This window comes from Sciurus vulgaris (assembly GCF_902686455.1).
Source record: "Sciurus vulgaris genome assembly, chromosome: 9".
NCBI classification, from domain to species: domain Eukaryota; kingdom Metazoa; phylum Chordata; class Mammalia; order Rodentia; family Sciuridae; genus Sciurus; species Sciurus vulgaris.
Window position 1 is genome coordinate 81814052 of NC_136469.1, and position 18016 is coordinate 81832067.

At 40.6% G+C, this 18016-nt stretch overlaps 1 protein-coding gene across 1 annotated transcript in view; it reads right to left on the minus strand.

Moving 5' to 3' along the window:
- FRAS1 (Fraser extracellular matrix complex subunit 1) overlaps positions 1-18016 on the minus strand; it is a 436825-nt gene that overhangs the window by 46214 nt on the left and 372595 nt on the right. The window contains exons 50-58 of the mRNA XM_079152936.1: positions 17724-17951; positions 15759-15872; positions 13409-13559; positions 12006-12165; positions 9209-9377; positions 6955-7201; positions 5445-5789; positions 4135-4295; positions 3616-3763 (exon numbers count right to left, since the gene is read on the minus strand). Coding sequence (XP_079009062.1) covers positions 3616-3763; positions 4135-4295; positions 5445-5789; positions 6955-7201; positions 9209-9377; positions 12006-12165; positions 13409-13559; positions 15759-15872; positions 17724-17951 — 1723 coding nt within the window. The remainder of the gene's footprint in view (positions 1-3615; positions 3764-4134; positions 4296-5444; positions 5790-6954; positions 7202-9208; positions 9378-12005; positions 12166-13408; positions 13560-15758; positions 15873-17723; positions 17952-18016) is intronic.

The following is an 18016-nucleotide window of genomic DNA, read 5'->3' on the forward strand; positions in this document are numbered from 1 at the left end:
AAAATGGACTCAATAGAACTTAATTATTACTAGGAGGAAAGGTAACCAACAGAAGTAAGCACTGAAATATTACAATAGGTTACTGAAATAGGTTTTGGGATTTCTTTCTTCAGGGCAAATTCTTGACTGGAAATGGATGGTTGTAGCCTCCCTGAAAGATGAGAAATGTTTTTTTTTTTCACATGTGTATTCTCTAAGTCTACAATCTCAACACCTATCAATAACATAATGAGAAAAATGTAACTAGAATCTTCTGTGTTGACCAGAGTACAATGAAGATTGTATGTGTTACTGGAATTTCACAGGTTAGTGGCACAAATTGCAGACGTGCCAGGAATAAATAGGTAATAACATCTATGATGTGCCATGGACTACAGGAGGAATTTTTGTATATTTTTTCTAATTTAACCCTTACAACAACCTCATAAGGTAAGTATCTTTATTATTTATAGAAGAACAAAATGTGGATTAGTAACCCTCAGCCTCTGGTCTAAGGCTAAAAAGCAAGGATATGGTAGGGCTGGGATTTATTTTAGGACTTCCAATTTGGTGTTCATTTTCCACTTCATCAGAGGGAAATTAACTAACCTTTTATACAGAAGGCTAAGAAGTCATTTCAACAAGAAGAATTGATTTTCCCTCTTTTATTTTCTCTTTCACTAAGGAAAGAAATATTCCATGGCTTCTACCACTACGCCAACTATAACCACATTGCATAATGCAAAGAAAATGGACTTGGACTCAAAAGCCTGAGAACGTGTACTGGTTCCTGCTAGGCTATGGGGGACTGTTTACTCCCCTTTTTTCTTAGTTTCCTTAACTACCAACTAGAAACAAAAAGAAAGCCATGATTGTGAACAAATGGGATATGTTTAACAGCTCACTCTATAAACTCTGAAGTAACATTCGGATCGTAGAATCATAGAGCTGGTATAATCTTGTTCATGATTAAAAGTTACTGTTTTGTGTGTCAAAAACATAAATGTAAAGTTTAAAGTAATAGAACTTTTGGAAGAAAATACTGGAGAAAATCTTTCAACCTTGGGCAAGACAAAGATTTCTCAGATACAAGACTAAAAGTATGATCTGTGAAAGAAAAATTGATCAAGTGTGGCTAATTCAAAATGACAAACTATTGTACTTTGAAAGATGTTCTTAAAAAGAACAGAGATAAGCAACAGACTGGGATAAAATATTTACAAGATTCAAATCTTTGTCCAGAATGCACAATAATACAGTAATAGAGGAGAAAAGAGTCAACTAAAAAAGGGGAAAATATTTGAATAATATTTCACAAAGATATATGGATGGCAAAAGTACATGAAAAAATATCTGTGTCATTAGTCACTAGGGAAAACACTTTAAGCCTCAGGATATCATTGCACACCTACTAGAATAATTTTTTTGAAAGTTTTTCTATAAAACTCTGATAATCTCAAACAGGCACTAACTATATGACACAGTAACACCACTTCTAAGTATTTACTCCAGTCAGGTGAATAAGTACATTAGCACAAAAATCTATATGTCAGTGTTTACAGCCATTCTAGTTAAAATAGTCAAAAACTTAAAAGAACCCAATGTCACTCAACAGGTCAATGGATAAACAAACTCTGGTACATCCATACAATGGAAAACTATTCAGCGATAAATGCAATGAATTATTCATACATGCAACAATATGGACAAGTGGGTTTTCCTACATGGAAGAAATCAGACTAAAAATGGTACATATTACATGACTCCATTTACATGGCATTCTAGAAAAGGCAAAACTTTAGGGACAGAAAACAGACATGTGATTGTCAGATCTTGGGTTTAGGCAGAAATTGATCACAAAGGACCATGGGAGAATTTTACAGGGTGTTGGAACTATTCAACATCTTTGTTATGGTGGTGGGCACATCGCTGTATGCATTTTTCAAAACAGAACTGTCCACTAAAAGGAGCGAAGTTTCATTTATGTAAGTTATACTTCAATAAACCAGGATCTAAAATAAGACACCATCATTTTTGATGCAAAGAGTATGTGTATGTGTGTACAAACATATATGTGTGTTTATGTTAATAGCATACATACATACACATATATGCATATATGCATAAATATGTTTTTTCCTAAAGGACAAACGCACAAAAAACTTAGTAAAGTGGTTGTTTCCAGTGAGGGAACCTCAGGGATTGAGAAATAGAGAGGTAGAAGGAAGAATTAATTTTCATAGTATATCTTTTTGGCATTTGCATATTTTACTACTATACACAAGATATAGATTATTTAAGAATGAATAAAAATATTAGAGATAGCTGCTGGGCTTCCTGTTTCTCTTTGGGGGATTTTTTTTAGGCAATAAAAGAGTTCTATCATGGGCTTTACAGTCTACCATTGAAGCTCTCTTGCTTTATGTGGAAAATTTGCCTCAATCTTCTCCACCCACCTCTAGAATCCACACAATGTATTCTAAAGTTCTGACTATTCCAATCTCCATCACTTCTCCTGAGAAGAAACAGCCCTTTCCTGTTCATCCTCAGTTACTTAGATTATACCTTCAGCAGTAACCTCTCTTTATTCCTACATATCATCTTCAATACTGCCAGTATAAGTTTCCTTAAACACAAAATCACATCAACCCACTGCTGACAAGTATCTGTTGCTCTCTTTTGCTGGAACAGAATACCTCTTAGGGTTTGTTATGGTTTAGATGTGGTGTCCCCAAAAAGCTCATGTGTGAGACAATACAAGAAGGTTTGGAGGAGAAATGATTGGGTTATAACCTTAACTAATCAGTGAATTAACCCCTGATGGGATTAATTGAGAAGTAACTGAAGGTAGGTGGGGTGTGGCTGGAGGAAGTGGTTCATTGGGGGTGTGGCAATGAGGTACATATTTTGTATCTGGAGACTGGAGTCTCTCTCTGCTTCCTGATTGTCATGTGAGCTGCTTCCCTCTGCCACGCTCTTCCACCATAGTGTTCTGCCTAACCTCCAGCCTCGAGGAATGGAGCTGGCCTTCTGTGGACTAGGACCTTTGAAACTGTGAGCCCCCAAATAAACTTTTCCTCCTAAAATTGTTCTGGTTAGATCTGTTAGTCACAGGAGCAAAAAACTTACTAAAACAGGATTTGACTCCAACCCGTCTTCCCATTTCATTTCTCTATTTATCTCTTGCCATGCTCAAAGCAAAAGGGAACATTCCACTGTTTCCCAAATATGCATCTATGTTTTATACTTTGTATATACTATGTCTCTCCATTTGTGATAGGATTTCTTTTATCATGATTCTTATCATACTTGAAAACTTGGCTTACTATCACCTCCTCTGTGAAATCTACAGTCACCCCACGCATAGTGTTTGGCTCCTTCTGCTCCCATAGTAATGGATTCACATTCACATTGGGTCATTTGTCATAATATGCTCTATTTTTCTGTTTTAGGGTCTGACATTGAACTTCGAGTTCATAGTCCAATGTTTGTACATTTCTTTGTGCCTGGTAGAATATCAGCACACACACATATTTCTTGAATGAAAATATGAGTTACAATGTCATATACATGGAAGTTAAGGAAAAAAATAGAAATATATTTTGAAACCACCAGCTGGCATCTCCAATTTCTTACCATCTTGGAATGTGTCATTAATTGCAATGACAGCCTGGAAGGGTTTGGTCAGTTCGGCCCCTTGTGCTGAGCTCAGGAAAACCACAAATGTCTCCAGTCCTTCAATTACTGGATACTGAGTATCATCCAAGATAGTCAAGGTGCAGTACTGGAAATGAAATCAAAGCAGAGTTTACTGAAGGCTCAACACTCGACTCTCTGCCTTTGGGAAACCAGGGCAGAGGCGGCACCTCCTCTTTTTCTGGTGGTCTTAAAGCAAGACTTTTTTTTTTTTTTAATCCACAAAATGATAATCTCTTTATCACATTCTTTGGAGTTTATTTCTAGATATTTACATCAAACAAGTGCTATTTCTATTCTAAATTAGGATATTTGATGCTTAACAGACTAATTGGACAGTTTTTAGAAGATCCCTTCATACCTTTGTTTCTGTTTATTAAGCTTGTTTTTAAAGAAAGTGACACTAACAGTGTCATCCAGACTTATGAGTTTGTGGAGACTTTGATGTTGCAGACTCACCTGCTCAGTGACACCTGGCCCAAATTCCACCTTCCTAGAGCTGGGGACATAGTCAACTCCTGGAGTGGCAGAAGCTGGGTCAGAGGGCCGCGTTGCACACCAGACAGATGTGAAAGTGGAAAGGTCAGTACCATGGCGGATAACTGGAATCTTCACTGTGCCTGATTAAGAGATTTTCATGGTCAACCTTGAACCAGAAAATCAGGGGGTTTTCAGAACACTGATTTCTTTCACTGCAACAGTGGCAGCTTTATCCCACTCAGTTGATCTAATTCAACTTTGGTGGTGGTCCTATGCCTCCTCTGAGGAGGGCTGAGAGGTGACATTGCCCCTTTTCCCCTGACACCATGATCAAGAGGAGTTCCAGAGGAGGACCTCATGGAGATGGTGCTGGAGAGACAGCTCTCTAGGGAGTGTTCATAACAATGTACTGGAGAGAAGTGCCCACTGTAAACCATCTCAAGGCTATTTAGGGAGAAGAAACAGAGACTGGGTCCTTAGCTAGAAAACAGTCAACAACCAGCTTGGGGACTCTAGGGGACCCAAAGCTGGATGTTCCTAATCGAATGTTTTAACTGGGCTGATTTTCCTATTTTCTTCAAGTGGTGCACATATCATTACTCAGACCACATGTGCTTATTGCTTATTTTAGGAATGAAACTCATCTTCTGGTCGACTGTGACATCATATTTTGTAGTGTCTTAAACCATGGTCAGAGAAAGGCTGACATGAAAACCCTACCAATTGCCACATTTTTATAGTCAATATGCTGTGAGGTGACGTGAAGTCAAAGCTAGGTATTTGGATGTGGGAAGGGAAACATGGTGCAGTCAAAAGAACAGAGTCTGGTTTAGCTCTGCCACTGTATTAGCTGTTTAATCCTTGGTCATTTACTTAACTTCTCTGGAACTCCATTTGCTCTTCGGTGTAATGTTTTCTCTTCCACAGAAGATCTAGTAAGAATGCATGGACTACACATGGCATGGTGCCTGACATTCAGTCTGTGCTCAAAAACATTAGTTTCCAACACTCCTCAGAATCCCTTTAAAGAGGTGAACGGCCTTGATCTGGCTCAGATCAATAGATACTCAGCATAGCTGCCATCCCCTCTGTCAGCAGCATACAGGGGACTTCAAGATTACTATGGAGCCATAAGAAGGGTGGAGCCTGGGCTCTGAAACACCACGTGGGAGAAATTTCCCCACCAATTGCTTTGGACAGATACATAACTGGAAAAGTTCCACTGTGTGAAGACACTGAAACTCTGAAGTTAGTTTGGGTGATAGAACCTCAGAGAGGCTCTCCATTACCTGCATCCTCACTGACAGTGAAAGCTGTGTTGCCCAGGGAGACAGTGGAGGCATCATTGGGACCACTAATGAGCACCTTGGCTGTTGCCACCCTTCCGATGCGGGCATTGTCAGAAGCATCAGTCAGGCAAATCTCAAACTCCTCTTCTTCTTCATACTCGCTGTCATCAATGAGCATGACGTCACAGGTGGACATGGTAACACTGGGCCCAAATATCACTCGACTCTCAGCAGACATCCCTCTAGATTTAAAATCTGAGCCTGATTCTAGAGCATAGAGGCTACTGCCCATAGCAGACTTAGGGACTGTGTAGCAAATTACAGATACGATGCTGCTTGAATCACCTGCAATACAAATGGCAAGAAAACCAGACATTTGAAAAAGCGCTTCTCAAATTTTAGACTGTCTGGTCACTTAATGAGCTTGGTTCCCTCTGACACACAGTTAACCTTCCAGAGTTATAGTGTTTTTTAAGCCTATAGTATAAACTGCTTGAGAATTTAATATACCCCAGATACTTGCCCAAATAACTGAAAATAGATTTCCTATTCTGTGAATTTTGTGCTCTGTTAATTCACAAGTCTGATTGCCCACCATCTAAGACCACAGCGGGTGAAAAGATAAGAGACATATTTGGTACTTTAAGTAGCAAAGTAATTGTGTCCTGAAGGTAGTGCTGTGAGCACACTTCACTGCTTTTCTGGATAAACTTCTGCACTTTAATTTTCCCTGAGAGAAAGAAGCTTGTTTTAAAACAGGAAGACAAAACCAAATAAAAATTGCCTCTCTGTACAAATGGCTTTACTTATGAGTGCTGCATGTCCCTTGGTGATATCCTGTTCTGGCCTGGTTTGGTGGCCTAGAGCAATCAGTGGGGCTTGCCTGTTTTCCAAGGGGTATTAGCAAGGTTTTGTGCCATCTACAATACTTGTTACACCAATACCCAGTGAGCAGATTCAATAATGAAACCTGACATCATCATTTACAGTCATGGGGATTCCATTCCTACCTGTTTTAAAGTCTCTATCATAAATCCATAAATCTTTGTTTTAATTTTTTGAACCCTCAAGAATTGTCCTTTGTTTCTCACACAGTTTATTTCTCATCTGAGCTCTATATATGATACTTAGGAAGGAAATCTTTAAATACATTTTCTGTCTTCTAAGAACCAAGGTTCTATACTTGCTTCCTTGACCAAGGTTACTAAATATTTTATGGATTGGGTGATTGATTAAGAATACTTTGTTCATGAATAATTTGCTAGGTTAAATATAACCAGTCTTCTAGTCTGACTTAAGAATAAATGGAGCTCTAACTACTTGAATTAAGAAGAGAGGCCTTCGGATAGAACTCAGTAAGGGTAGAATCTTTATTAGTGCTGTCTGGGGATGAAGTGGGTCAATACACACACACACGAGTTAATATGACATATTAGCACTTGGCACATAAAAGGGACTCAAGGATCATGAGCCATTATTTTATCTCCTCATCACCTTTGGCACAACGGACCTTTTCTTTCAATCGGTGCATATAAAAAACCAGCACTCTCGTTGACCCGGTAGGTCTTCTTATCAAACTCCAACGTGGGTTCATCCTCGGTGTCAGTGATGGTGACCTTGGCCTGGGTGAACTCCCCTAACAGGGCGTATGCTGGCAGGCTGAGCTCCACAGCAAAGCTCTCAACCCCCTCGAACACGTTGTCATCGTTGATGACAATGGTGCAGGACTTGGTGTCTTCTCGCTCATCAAACTGTACCTGCCACAAAGCAAACAACAGGAGTTGAGCCTCTGTGTTCCCTACCCTGGTCCACAGGAGTATCCTGAGAAAGAGCACCAAGCCCAGTGGGTTGAGAACTGAATTAAACAGCTGGGTCCTCTAACCCTTCTCCCTGCTGCACTGCCTGGAGCTTCAGTCACCTCTTTCCAGTCTTCACCTGGACCTTTGGGCTGATTTATTGTATGGGACGTGGAGGGTAGAGCCGACTCCTACCGTTTGGTGACTATAGAAACACAGGTAATGATCACTCATATCCTGTTTTACTAACTCACTTGGGAGAGCAATAACCATCATTTGTTTACTTAGTGCTGACCTTGGAGTATGGGGTTCTAGGCTCAGCTTCTGATTCTGTTACTTTCAAACTGGGTAAGGTTATAAGACTTTATGAATATCAAATTCTTCATCAGCTAAATAACGATAATAATTTTCCATTTTACATATTTATTGGGAGGACCAAGAATATTTTAAAGCACTGAACAAATATATTATCATTACCATGACCATCTTACTCAAATAACTAAATTTGACATAGAATCTCATTGTACTAAATAGAGTTTAAATTCTTAGAAAGTTATTTAAACAAGCCCAACTAATTTTAACTTTATAATTAACTAAATTCTTTGCCATTCAAATGGGCTAGAACTATAACATGAATAAATTTAGTCTAATACAATACAGAGAAATTATTTGATAGGCACACAATTATGAACTTAAGGGAATTTTCCTGGTTTTACTTCGTTGAAAAAATGAAAGGGGAAGGAAGGAAGGAAGGAAGGAAGGAAGGAAGGAAGGAAGGAAGGAAAGAAGGAAAGAAGGAAGGAAGGAAGGAAGGGAGGGAGGGAGGGATGGAGGGAGGAGAGGAGAGGAGAGGAGAGGAGAGGACAGGTAAAGCCCTCAAATGAAACCAGGGATATGAACTTGCCCGAAAGTGAAAGGGCGGGACCTATACCCTGTGCAAACCAAGAGAGTTTAAACAAGTGTAAAAATTAGTCAAATAAACATCTAGGGCCACACATATCTGAAAAACACAGAATTTAATCAAACAGAGAATTATTAGCACCTATCTACTTGACTAATCAAATTAAGTTTTTACTAAACTCTATAATTCAAATCACCCTCAAGAAAATGAAAATGAAACATTCAATAGATCTCTATTTAAGATCTAGAAACCATTCACAGTCCTTTGTCTTTTCTTGGGGAAAAAAAAAGGAAACCACAAGAACATGCTGTCTTAGCCTTTTGCTAAAAGATCCTTCGGCTTATCTGTTCTTTTCTAATTCTTCATTTAAATTGAACATAAGAGGGCTCAGCTTAGTCCAGCTGATTTCTGAGCTCAATTAAAGGTTCCAGCCCACTTTCTTTTACAGAGATTTGTGTTGCCATAGAATACTGAAATTACTTTCAACATACATTGAATAAGTATTAAATACCTAGCATAAAGGAAGACAGACACAGGGCCCTTTGCCCTAAAGGAATTGACTATTCTTTCCTTCTCTTCAACCGATGCTCTCTCTCTCTCTCTTTAGTTCCCGAGACCTTGCTCATGCTAAGCACACACTCTACCCTGAGGCACCACCCTGGTCTCCTCACTGCTCCCTTTTCTTGCTTATTGCCACCCTGGTGCTAAGGACCACAGGCACGTAGATGACTTGCAAGTTTTTCTCTCTACCTCAGACCCCTCTCCTCAGTCCCTGCTCTTCTATACAGCCGTCTAGCTGTTGTTTCTAAGGCAACTCACACTTAAAACGTCCAAGGCAAAGTCACAGCACAAATCCATCAAACTGGCTTATATGCATGAGGCATCATCATCTGTCTCTCCCTTCTGTCCCACTATCAAATCCACTGCTAAATCCTATCAATTCCTACTGATCTTTCCAATCCATCTACTTCTCTCCAACTTCACTTTCTAACTGAAGCCCAGGCTCCCACCATCTCCGACCTTGCTGGAGCAGGTAAACTCAGGAGTCAGGTCTGTAGCCCACCTACCTGGCCAGCATACTCCACGTAGTCCTGCTGTCCAGGCTGGGAGCTGACCTTGGAGCTGGAGCTGGCTGTGCCTTGCTCGGTGCGGCACAGGACGATGGCGTACTGGTTCAGGTTCCCAGTCCTCTGCACGGTGACGCTGACAGACCCCGCCTTCTCACTGACATTGTAGCTAGAAACACAGAAAAAGGCAGTCACTGAAAATCAGTCCCATGGCCAAGAAGAAACCACTTGTTCAATGCCTGTCTCATCTGTTTGGTAATTGGTGTTAGGCAGTTCAGAGAAGAAGCAGTTTTGTGCCTTCAAGAAACCCCATGGAGGGCTGGGGAGATAGCTCAGTCGGTAGAGTGCTTGCCTTGCAAGCACAAGGCCCTAGGTTCGATCCCCAGAACCCCAAGAAAAACAAACAAACAAACAAAAAAACCCAAAGAAACCCCATGGAAACTGAGGAACCTTTGTTTACTTGGAACAGACACAGTGTCAAATGAACCAGAACACTGAGGTGCACCTTTGCCCATATTGAGAAAGAGTTGAGTCAGTCATTTATAAGATGGATAATACATAGGAGCTATGAACTTCAGACTTCAGGGCATGGAGAAATTACAATCTCTCCCTCCCATGGTAGAGTAATCAGAATAAGCCAGTGCGCCTTAGGGAAGCTGCACAGAAGGCTGGTAAGGACTTAGCCAAGGTAGAAGCTGGCTCAGTCTGATCAGGGAAATTCATAAGGAAGCCAGGGTCGTGCCAGAGGTGAGAGCTTGAGATCCGAGCCTAGGTGACAACGGTATTGAGACAAATGAAGTTTTATGTCAATGGGGAGGAGATAGGATAAGTTTAGTGTACTGCTAAGGATCTGAATTGCTTTTCCAAGTAGGAGCCAATGAAAGTCATATGCCATTAACTCAGAAGCATCTAGGTTTGGAAAGGCCATAAGAGAGTATGGAGTCACTGGGCATAGTTCTAAATCACTCAGGACAGCCACTGGACCTTGGTATGTGTCTTGCTGCTGTGAGGGTTTGGGGCAAAATGCTTTTGAGATCTCATTGTCAACTTTAAGGCCCTCTCTACTACTTAGTCCATCAAACCTTAGAGGGTTATAGAAAAAGGGATGAGTTAGACTGAATGTATTTAATTTTGAAGGAGATACAGCCAAGAGGCAAATAATAGCAAACAGCAAAACATTATACTTTAAATTTGATTCTAACTGTCCTGTAATTCTCCAAGTGTGTCTAGGAGTAGAAGAACCTATGTCTGGGCACATGAATTCAGGTTTATATATGAGTTACAACTCGCACATGAATTGTCATGAAATTGGCTTCTTATGGTAGTAAGTCTCTGAATATAGGTTTAAAGAATTATTTGGCCCAGAAAAAAAAATAAACCTAGTTATGATTTTTTTTTTTTTTTGGTACTAAGGATTGAACTCAGGTGCACTCAACCACTGAGCCACATCCCCAGCCCTATTTTGTATTTTATTTAGAGACAGGGTCTCAGTGAGTTTCTTAGGGCCTCACTAAGTTGCTGAGGCTGGCTTTGAACTTGCGATCCTCCTGCCTCAGCCTTCTGAGCCACTAGGACTACAGGCATGCACCAAGGTGCCCAGCCCTAGTTATAACTTAACCTATGAAATCAGCACCATGCATGTTCCCCTCCTGCATCTATCAGTTTCTCTCTGTTTGCCTCTCCAGCTCTCCAGGAGCTTAGGAAAATACCTTCAAAAGCTGACAACATTATACCATGACTTTGATATACAATTCTGTGAAAATCAAAGGAGCTAGGGGAGAATATAAGTGTGAGAACAGAGAGAATACAGATGGTAGGTGAGGATCTTGTTGATGTTGGCCAGGATTATTTCCAAAACTTGGTTGTCTTCTTTAAAAAATAAATCCTATCAGTTTTACTGGATTCTTTTCTTTTCTTTTCTTTTCTTTTTTTTTTTAACTTTAGAAAGAAAAGTTTTATTTATTTATTTATTTATTTGTAAACAAATGGGATACATGTTGTTTTTCTGTTTGTACATGGAGTCAAGGCATACCATTTGTGTAATCATAAATTTACATAGGGTAATGTTGTTTGATTCATTCTGTTATTTTTTTCCCTCCCCCCCACCCCTCCCACCCCTCTTTTCCCTCTATACAGTCCTTCCTTCCTCCATTCTTACCACCCTCCTTAACCCTAACCCTAAACCTAACCCTAACCCTAACGCTAACCCCTCCCACCCCCCATTATATGTCCTCATCCGATCATTCGTCCTTGAGGTTTTTGAGATTGGCTTATCTCACTTAGCATGATATTCTCCAATTTCATTCATTTGCCTGCAAATGCCATATTTTATCATTCTTTATGGCGGAGTAATATTCCATTGTATATATATGCCATGGATTATTTTCTAAAACTTGAAGACAGAAGTGAAAAATACTTGTAGAGAAGGCAGTAAAGCACAATGGTTAAGATCACTGAGCTTAAATCCTAGTCTTACTGCTTATTAACTATTTGTAAGCAAGTTACTTAACCTTTTTCTGTTTCTATTGTTTTGTTGCTGTGGGAACAAGAAGAGAATTCATCTCATAATTCCAAGTAAATATTGTGATGCATGTCAAGTACCCAGCACAGTGCCTGGTATGCAAAGTATTCAATAAATATTACTATTATTATCACTGTCATTTTTGCCATTGTCATGACCACCACATCCTCCACAGGTGACCAAAGCTGCCCCCACTCCAGGGGGGGAAGGTTCATCCTGATTTCTTCTCATTTCCTCATTTGTTTCTCAAAAAGGAAAGCATAGTAACACTTGTACCTGGTGTATTTAAAGCTGATGAGGGACCACTGGATATGGAAGACATTATCACTGACCACATTGGGTTTACTGTCTTTCACCAGAAACTGAAAACTGTCCATCATTGCGTGGATCTTCTCCTCATGCAACACGTAACGGATCAACCCAAAATTCACATCCTCTGTGAGAAAAAAGACTTGATGTGAATGCACTGGGAATTAACCTGGAGATACAGAGACAGCCTCACAGATTCCCACACCAAACCATATAGGTTCTTCTTCTCATGGGGCATGGGCAGAACTTATTTTGCCAAAGACATCGGTGAAATAGTCTTAATTTATGTCTTTAACATAAAATTTTCCCCCAGATTTTAAATAAAATTCTACAGTCCTGGCTAACAAAAGACCTGTCTTTATGTACAGAAAGTATTCTTATGCTGTTATAAAATGAGAATCCCAGGGTCTTGACAGAAAGTCCTTCATGAACATCTGTGGAATGTGGAAAGGCAAATTCAAGAGTTGACAGAGAATTCTTGGACTGCATCCTCTGTGTGTAGCCTCATACCCAGCCCTAAACACTAGAATTGGATTAAAACAACCCATACACAAGGTCCATCTAAAAATGTGCTAGGAGAGAATACACAATTGAGGACTGGGAGGAAAAAATAAGTATGGAGCATGATATTCAAGGTGTAGTGTGGCAGCAATGGTTCCCAATGAGTCCCATCCTCAAAAGATGCCTAGAAGTGTCTTGTAAGAAAGGAAAATGCAAAATGATCTGCTTTATGAAATCCAAACAGGAAAACGTTTCTGTTGAGCAACCTATACACATTGACTTTAATTTCTTAACCAAAGATTAAAAAACAAACAAACAAACAAACAAAAAAAAAACAGAAGCTGGGTGTGGTGGTGTGTGCCTATAGTCCCAGCTACTCAGGAGGCCAAGGAGGGATGATTGATTGAGCTCGGGGGTTTGAAACCAGCCTGGGCAACACAGTGAGCCACCATCTCAAAACAAAAAAATAAAAACAAACAAAAGCAACTACAATAATTCTTAGAGAACAAAAAATAAATCACACAGGATCACAGATCTTTCATAAACTCTGGTTATTGTTTGTTTTAAAGAAAACCAGGCCGTGCCACATACCCTTTTCAGAAGACCTAGCCCAAACCTAAAGGTAGGACATGGTAAAGATCATTGTTTCTTTACCATAGTTTAGAGTAACAGGAAAAGAAAAAAAAAAAAAAAAAAAAAAAAAAAAACGGAGTAAAATTCACAAGGTATATGCTAGACACTAAAAGATCTATTTGTTTGCAAATAGGTTACTTGGACATAAGTAGCTGCCAGTGACTATGAGGAAGAACAGGGATGCAGAGAGTGGCATTTGAAGAGTTCTCCCATTTCCAAGTTCCCCAGGTCCCCACCCTGGGTGAACGTGGAAGCAGCCCTGCCCGGTTGCAGCTTGTTTTCAAGGAAGCCGTGCTTGGGGCCCATCGTTATCTCATAGACAAGTTGTGAGTCCTCTGTGTCTGGGTCCATGGTCAGCAGTTCTTTCTTGGTGATCAGGTTGGTTGCCTAGAATAGAAAACCATTAAATTTAATTCCTGAAGTGGGAATTAAAGCAGGAACAAGACCCTCTGACTCAGATTTAATTCAGTTCAACAGTGATTTACTGAGCGCATTTACTACCTAGAAAATTCTGTCAGGACAGGAGACGCTATGAGGATAGAAACTAGTCTAGCTTTTGTCCTCAAGGTATTCACTTTATTGGGAAAGAGAGGCTCAGGAGCAAGGTCAATATGGCAAGAGCTATAATGGAGATATAAAAAGAGTGCTATAGACTTTTGGGGAGAGGGAGAGATTAATTCCACTGGAGGTGAGCAAAGAGGGATTTGAGGCAGTGAGATTTGAGTTTGGCCTTGAAAGGAGGTTGGAACTTTGAAAGAATGACACAATACAGAGATGATGGCTATTTTTAACCTTATAGGAGTCAAATGCATTGCTTGAAATTGAGTATAATAAATGTACCAAACCCCAACTCTACCCAAATATACTGGCTAAACTTTACTCATTTGTTCAACAAATACTTAGTGAGAGCAAAGACCTGAGGAAGTTCAGTAAGATAAGGGGGGATAATTGACTTCTGAATTTAGCAAAATAGAGGTTACTGGTGTATTGTGGGAGTGGAACTGGAGAAGGAGAAGAAAAGAATCATTCCGAATATTGAGGGGAAAAAGTCAATTAGGGTGTAAGAGGAATCTGAACTAATTTTGTTCATTTTAAGAAACCAAATTGGTTCATTGGGAAGCTCTGGCACAACAGTTACACACATGACAACTAATCAGTTCCAGGGAGATGGAAAAAAGCCACAGCCTCAAGGGAATACCACCCACCAAAGTAAGAAATCAGTTCTGAACTAAAACGAAGAAATGCATGTGTGTTTGGGTGGGGATGTGGATTGAGTGTGTGACATGTTACCGTGTGCAAATTATGGCACATACCTTAAAATGACCAAGCTGAGAGAAAGAAATTTATAAAACAGAATTCCTCTAGTACAAAATACTGGCTTCTTTCTCATTTTTGGCAGACACTAAGTTTTTCAAAGTCTACGCTCCTCCTCTCCAGTTAAGAAAGTTGGAGCTAGCACCTGCCTGCTAGGCTAGAGACATTACCTCCCAGTCTGCCAAAAAACACCTGGGCCAGGTGACCAATTTCTTGGCACTGGAAAATGAGTATGAATGACATGTTCAATTTCTGCGTCACTTGCAGCATGATACGGAAAATGATACCTAAATGAGAACATTTAAAATGAAGTTCCCTGACCGCTACTTGTCCATTTTTTTCTTTTCCTCACACTGGAATATTGATGAATTCCTGAAGAAATATGGCTATGTAGTCAACAGAAACCCCCTAGAAATGGCAGAATAATATTATGGAAGGAATCTACCGACATCTCTAATAGGTCAGGTACAACTCCAGACTGAACTCCTATTTCCACCCTACATGTGAAAGCAAACAAATACTTCCATCTTGTTGACCTACTGTATTTCAGGGGTGTTTCTGTATTAAACTATATATGATCCTTTTTCATATTCTAGCATAAAATATATTATTTATTTATTTGTATTAACTTTTTTTTTTTTTTTTTTTTTTTTTGCGGTGCTGGGGATTTGAACCCAAGGCCTTGTGGTTGCAAGGCAAGCACTCTACCACTGAGCTATATCCCCAGCCCCAACATATTTTAATTATATAGAATAATGGGGTTCTTCATGGCATAATCACCTAGGCAAATTACATACTTCAATCATACCCATCCTCTGTTACCCTCCTTTCCATCCCCTCCCATCTCCTCCTGATCCCCTTCCTCTTTTCTAATAGTCTCCCTGCTACTTTCATGCCATCTTTTCTCCCTAGATTCCACATTTGAGGTAAAACATATGATACCTGTCTTTCTGAATATGACTTATTTTGTTTAACATCATATCTCCAGTTCCATCCATTTTTCTGCAAATGACATGATTTTATTCTTCATGGTTGAATAATACTCCTTTGTTAAACTACCCTCAATCTTAACCAATCCTGCACAATCTTAACTCATAAAGAATCCTTACCAAGCTCATGCAGCTTGCCCACGTTAGGAAAATCAGCTTGCTTAGGGAGTAATAATCATAAGTTGAACTGGAGTTCTTCTCACTAGTCACTGTCCAAGTCACTTCTCACTAGGACTTAGTCAAAGTTGGGTAGCATGGAGGTGGCAGAAGGGACAGGCCTTACCTTGCCATCCATATACTCCAGCCACTGGAGCCCCAGGTTGGTGACTATCCTAGGGGTGCCATCATCCACTGGGAGGATGTCCACTCGGAACTGCTGGGGTGCTGCTGTCATGATCTGCAGGGGCATAAATGAAACTCAACATCCACAGCCGTGTGGCACTGGGGATGGACCTAGGGCCTCCTACACACTAGGCGTGCATGCCGCCTCTGGGCCGCACCCCAGCCCCTGTGCCATCTTTAGTTGAGATCAACACTGTCCTAAGATAAAACATTACAGAGTATTTTCCTTTCAATGACCTTGTTAACAGTTTCATCAGGTGTGACAAAAATAATCATTAAAATGTTAATGTGGATGTCTTCAGGTGGGATTGTCAGACATGAAAAGAGGCATCCATGGGATAAGATTTTCTTTTTTCCTTCCCTCTTCTAGGTTTTTGTTCTTGTTCTTGCTGTTTGCTTGTTTGTTTTGAGGGAAAGTATTTCTGGGGGTAAGGGACAGAAAAAAAAGAATAAAAGCACTTGCGGAACAAGTGAATGGAAATTTAGATTTTACACACACACACACACACACACACACACACACACACACAGGTCTGATCCAGCGCCTCGCTGTCCCTGAGTGGCCACCACAAACCTGAACACAGGGCAGCAGGATGCTAGCTTTTCAATCTTCTACAACCCATCTTGTAAATAATTTTCCTTTGTGAAATGATACCATCCCTTGCCAGATCTGCTGTAACCTTTTCTGTTTAGAAGAGGGGCAACCCTCTTACTGAGACATCCTGAAATCTTTGTTCTCTTTTGAGAGTCAAACTAACGGGACAGCAGCTACAGAGGGAGAGGAGAATCACGGTGACAGCTGCCAGGCAGAGCTGCAGTGCAGGGAAATCCCGAGAGTCACCCACTGCACGGGTCAGCTGAGAATGACCTTTTATTTGTCTGTGAAGGACACAGGAGGATCGTTCTTTCAGGAAAACAAGGATCATCAGCAAGGGAGAGGAGCTCTGCAGGACTAAGGGTAGACCCTCCCACTGTCCTGGAGGTACAGCAGAGTACAAACAAATTGCTCATTAAAACCTCTACTGCCGAGTCAGACACAGAGATGTGGGAAGGAGGGCCCAAAGGTGCCTTACTCCCAGGGAACATTTATGGTACTGCAGGAGACCTGTCACGAAGTGAAGGGATGAGGAAAATGGCAGGGAAGGTAGAGAAGAGGATCTTAAAGTTCCTTTTAGATACCTGTAGGTCGCGAGGATTCATTCTTTCAGAAAGGAAAGCTTGGCAATCTCATAACCGCAAGAGAAAAACCTCTTACTGATTGCACACGTGGGTCCTAAAATGATGATGACAGTGCTGATTACAGCCACAGATTATCTGATGGTTCCCGTGTGCCAGGCATGGAGCTAAGTGCTTTATGTACACCAGGAGGGTAGGTATCACCCCCACTTTACAGATAGGGAAACTGAGGCTTAGAAAGATTAAATGATTTACAGGCTCACACAGCTTCTAAAGGACAGAGCCAGAACTTAAGTCAGTATCTCAAGAGCATGGTTAAAAGCCATGCTCTTCACCACTGCTATCTGTCAAACACAGAGAATCTCTGGTTGGATTGAGGGTCCTTAGTCCAAAAAGAGAGAATCTAGAACCACAAGATATAATTGAAACACCAGATGAAAGAAAAACTCAAGGAGTAAAGAGTGGGCAAAAAAGGGAGAAATAATAACATTAACAGCAATTACCATCTTTTATTAGAGGTGCACTTTATGAGGATTACCTCCTTTGATCCTCGGACAAATTATTTGAAGCTGGTAATTATTCCTGTGCCCATTTTACAGATGAAAAACTGAGGCTTAGAGAAGTTAAGTAATTTGCCCAAGACCAGTATATTTCTAAGTTAAAAATCCACATGCCACCCAACCTCGGGCATGTGTTACTAGGCCTCTCCCTCATTACCTTTACCCCTCACCTCTTTTCCTCCTTCCTCGATGATAAAGAAGGGGTTCTTCCCATCAGAAACAGTGAAGGAGAAGCGGTCTTTGAGGGAGTTGCTGCCATCGTGGCTGTAGCTGATGCGGTTCTGGTAGATGTCTTCCATGGTGAAGGTGGAGCTGAGGTGGAAATGCTGCCCCCTGGTGGTCCTCTCAATGGTGCCATGGCGTGGCGGCTGCACAATGGTGAAGGTGACAGAGTCAGCCTGCCCAGGATGGAAGGGAAGTTGACAAGAGAAATCTGATGAGTGAATGGTGGTCAACAGCTGAC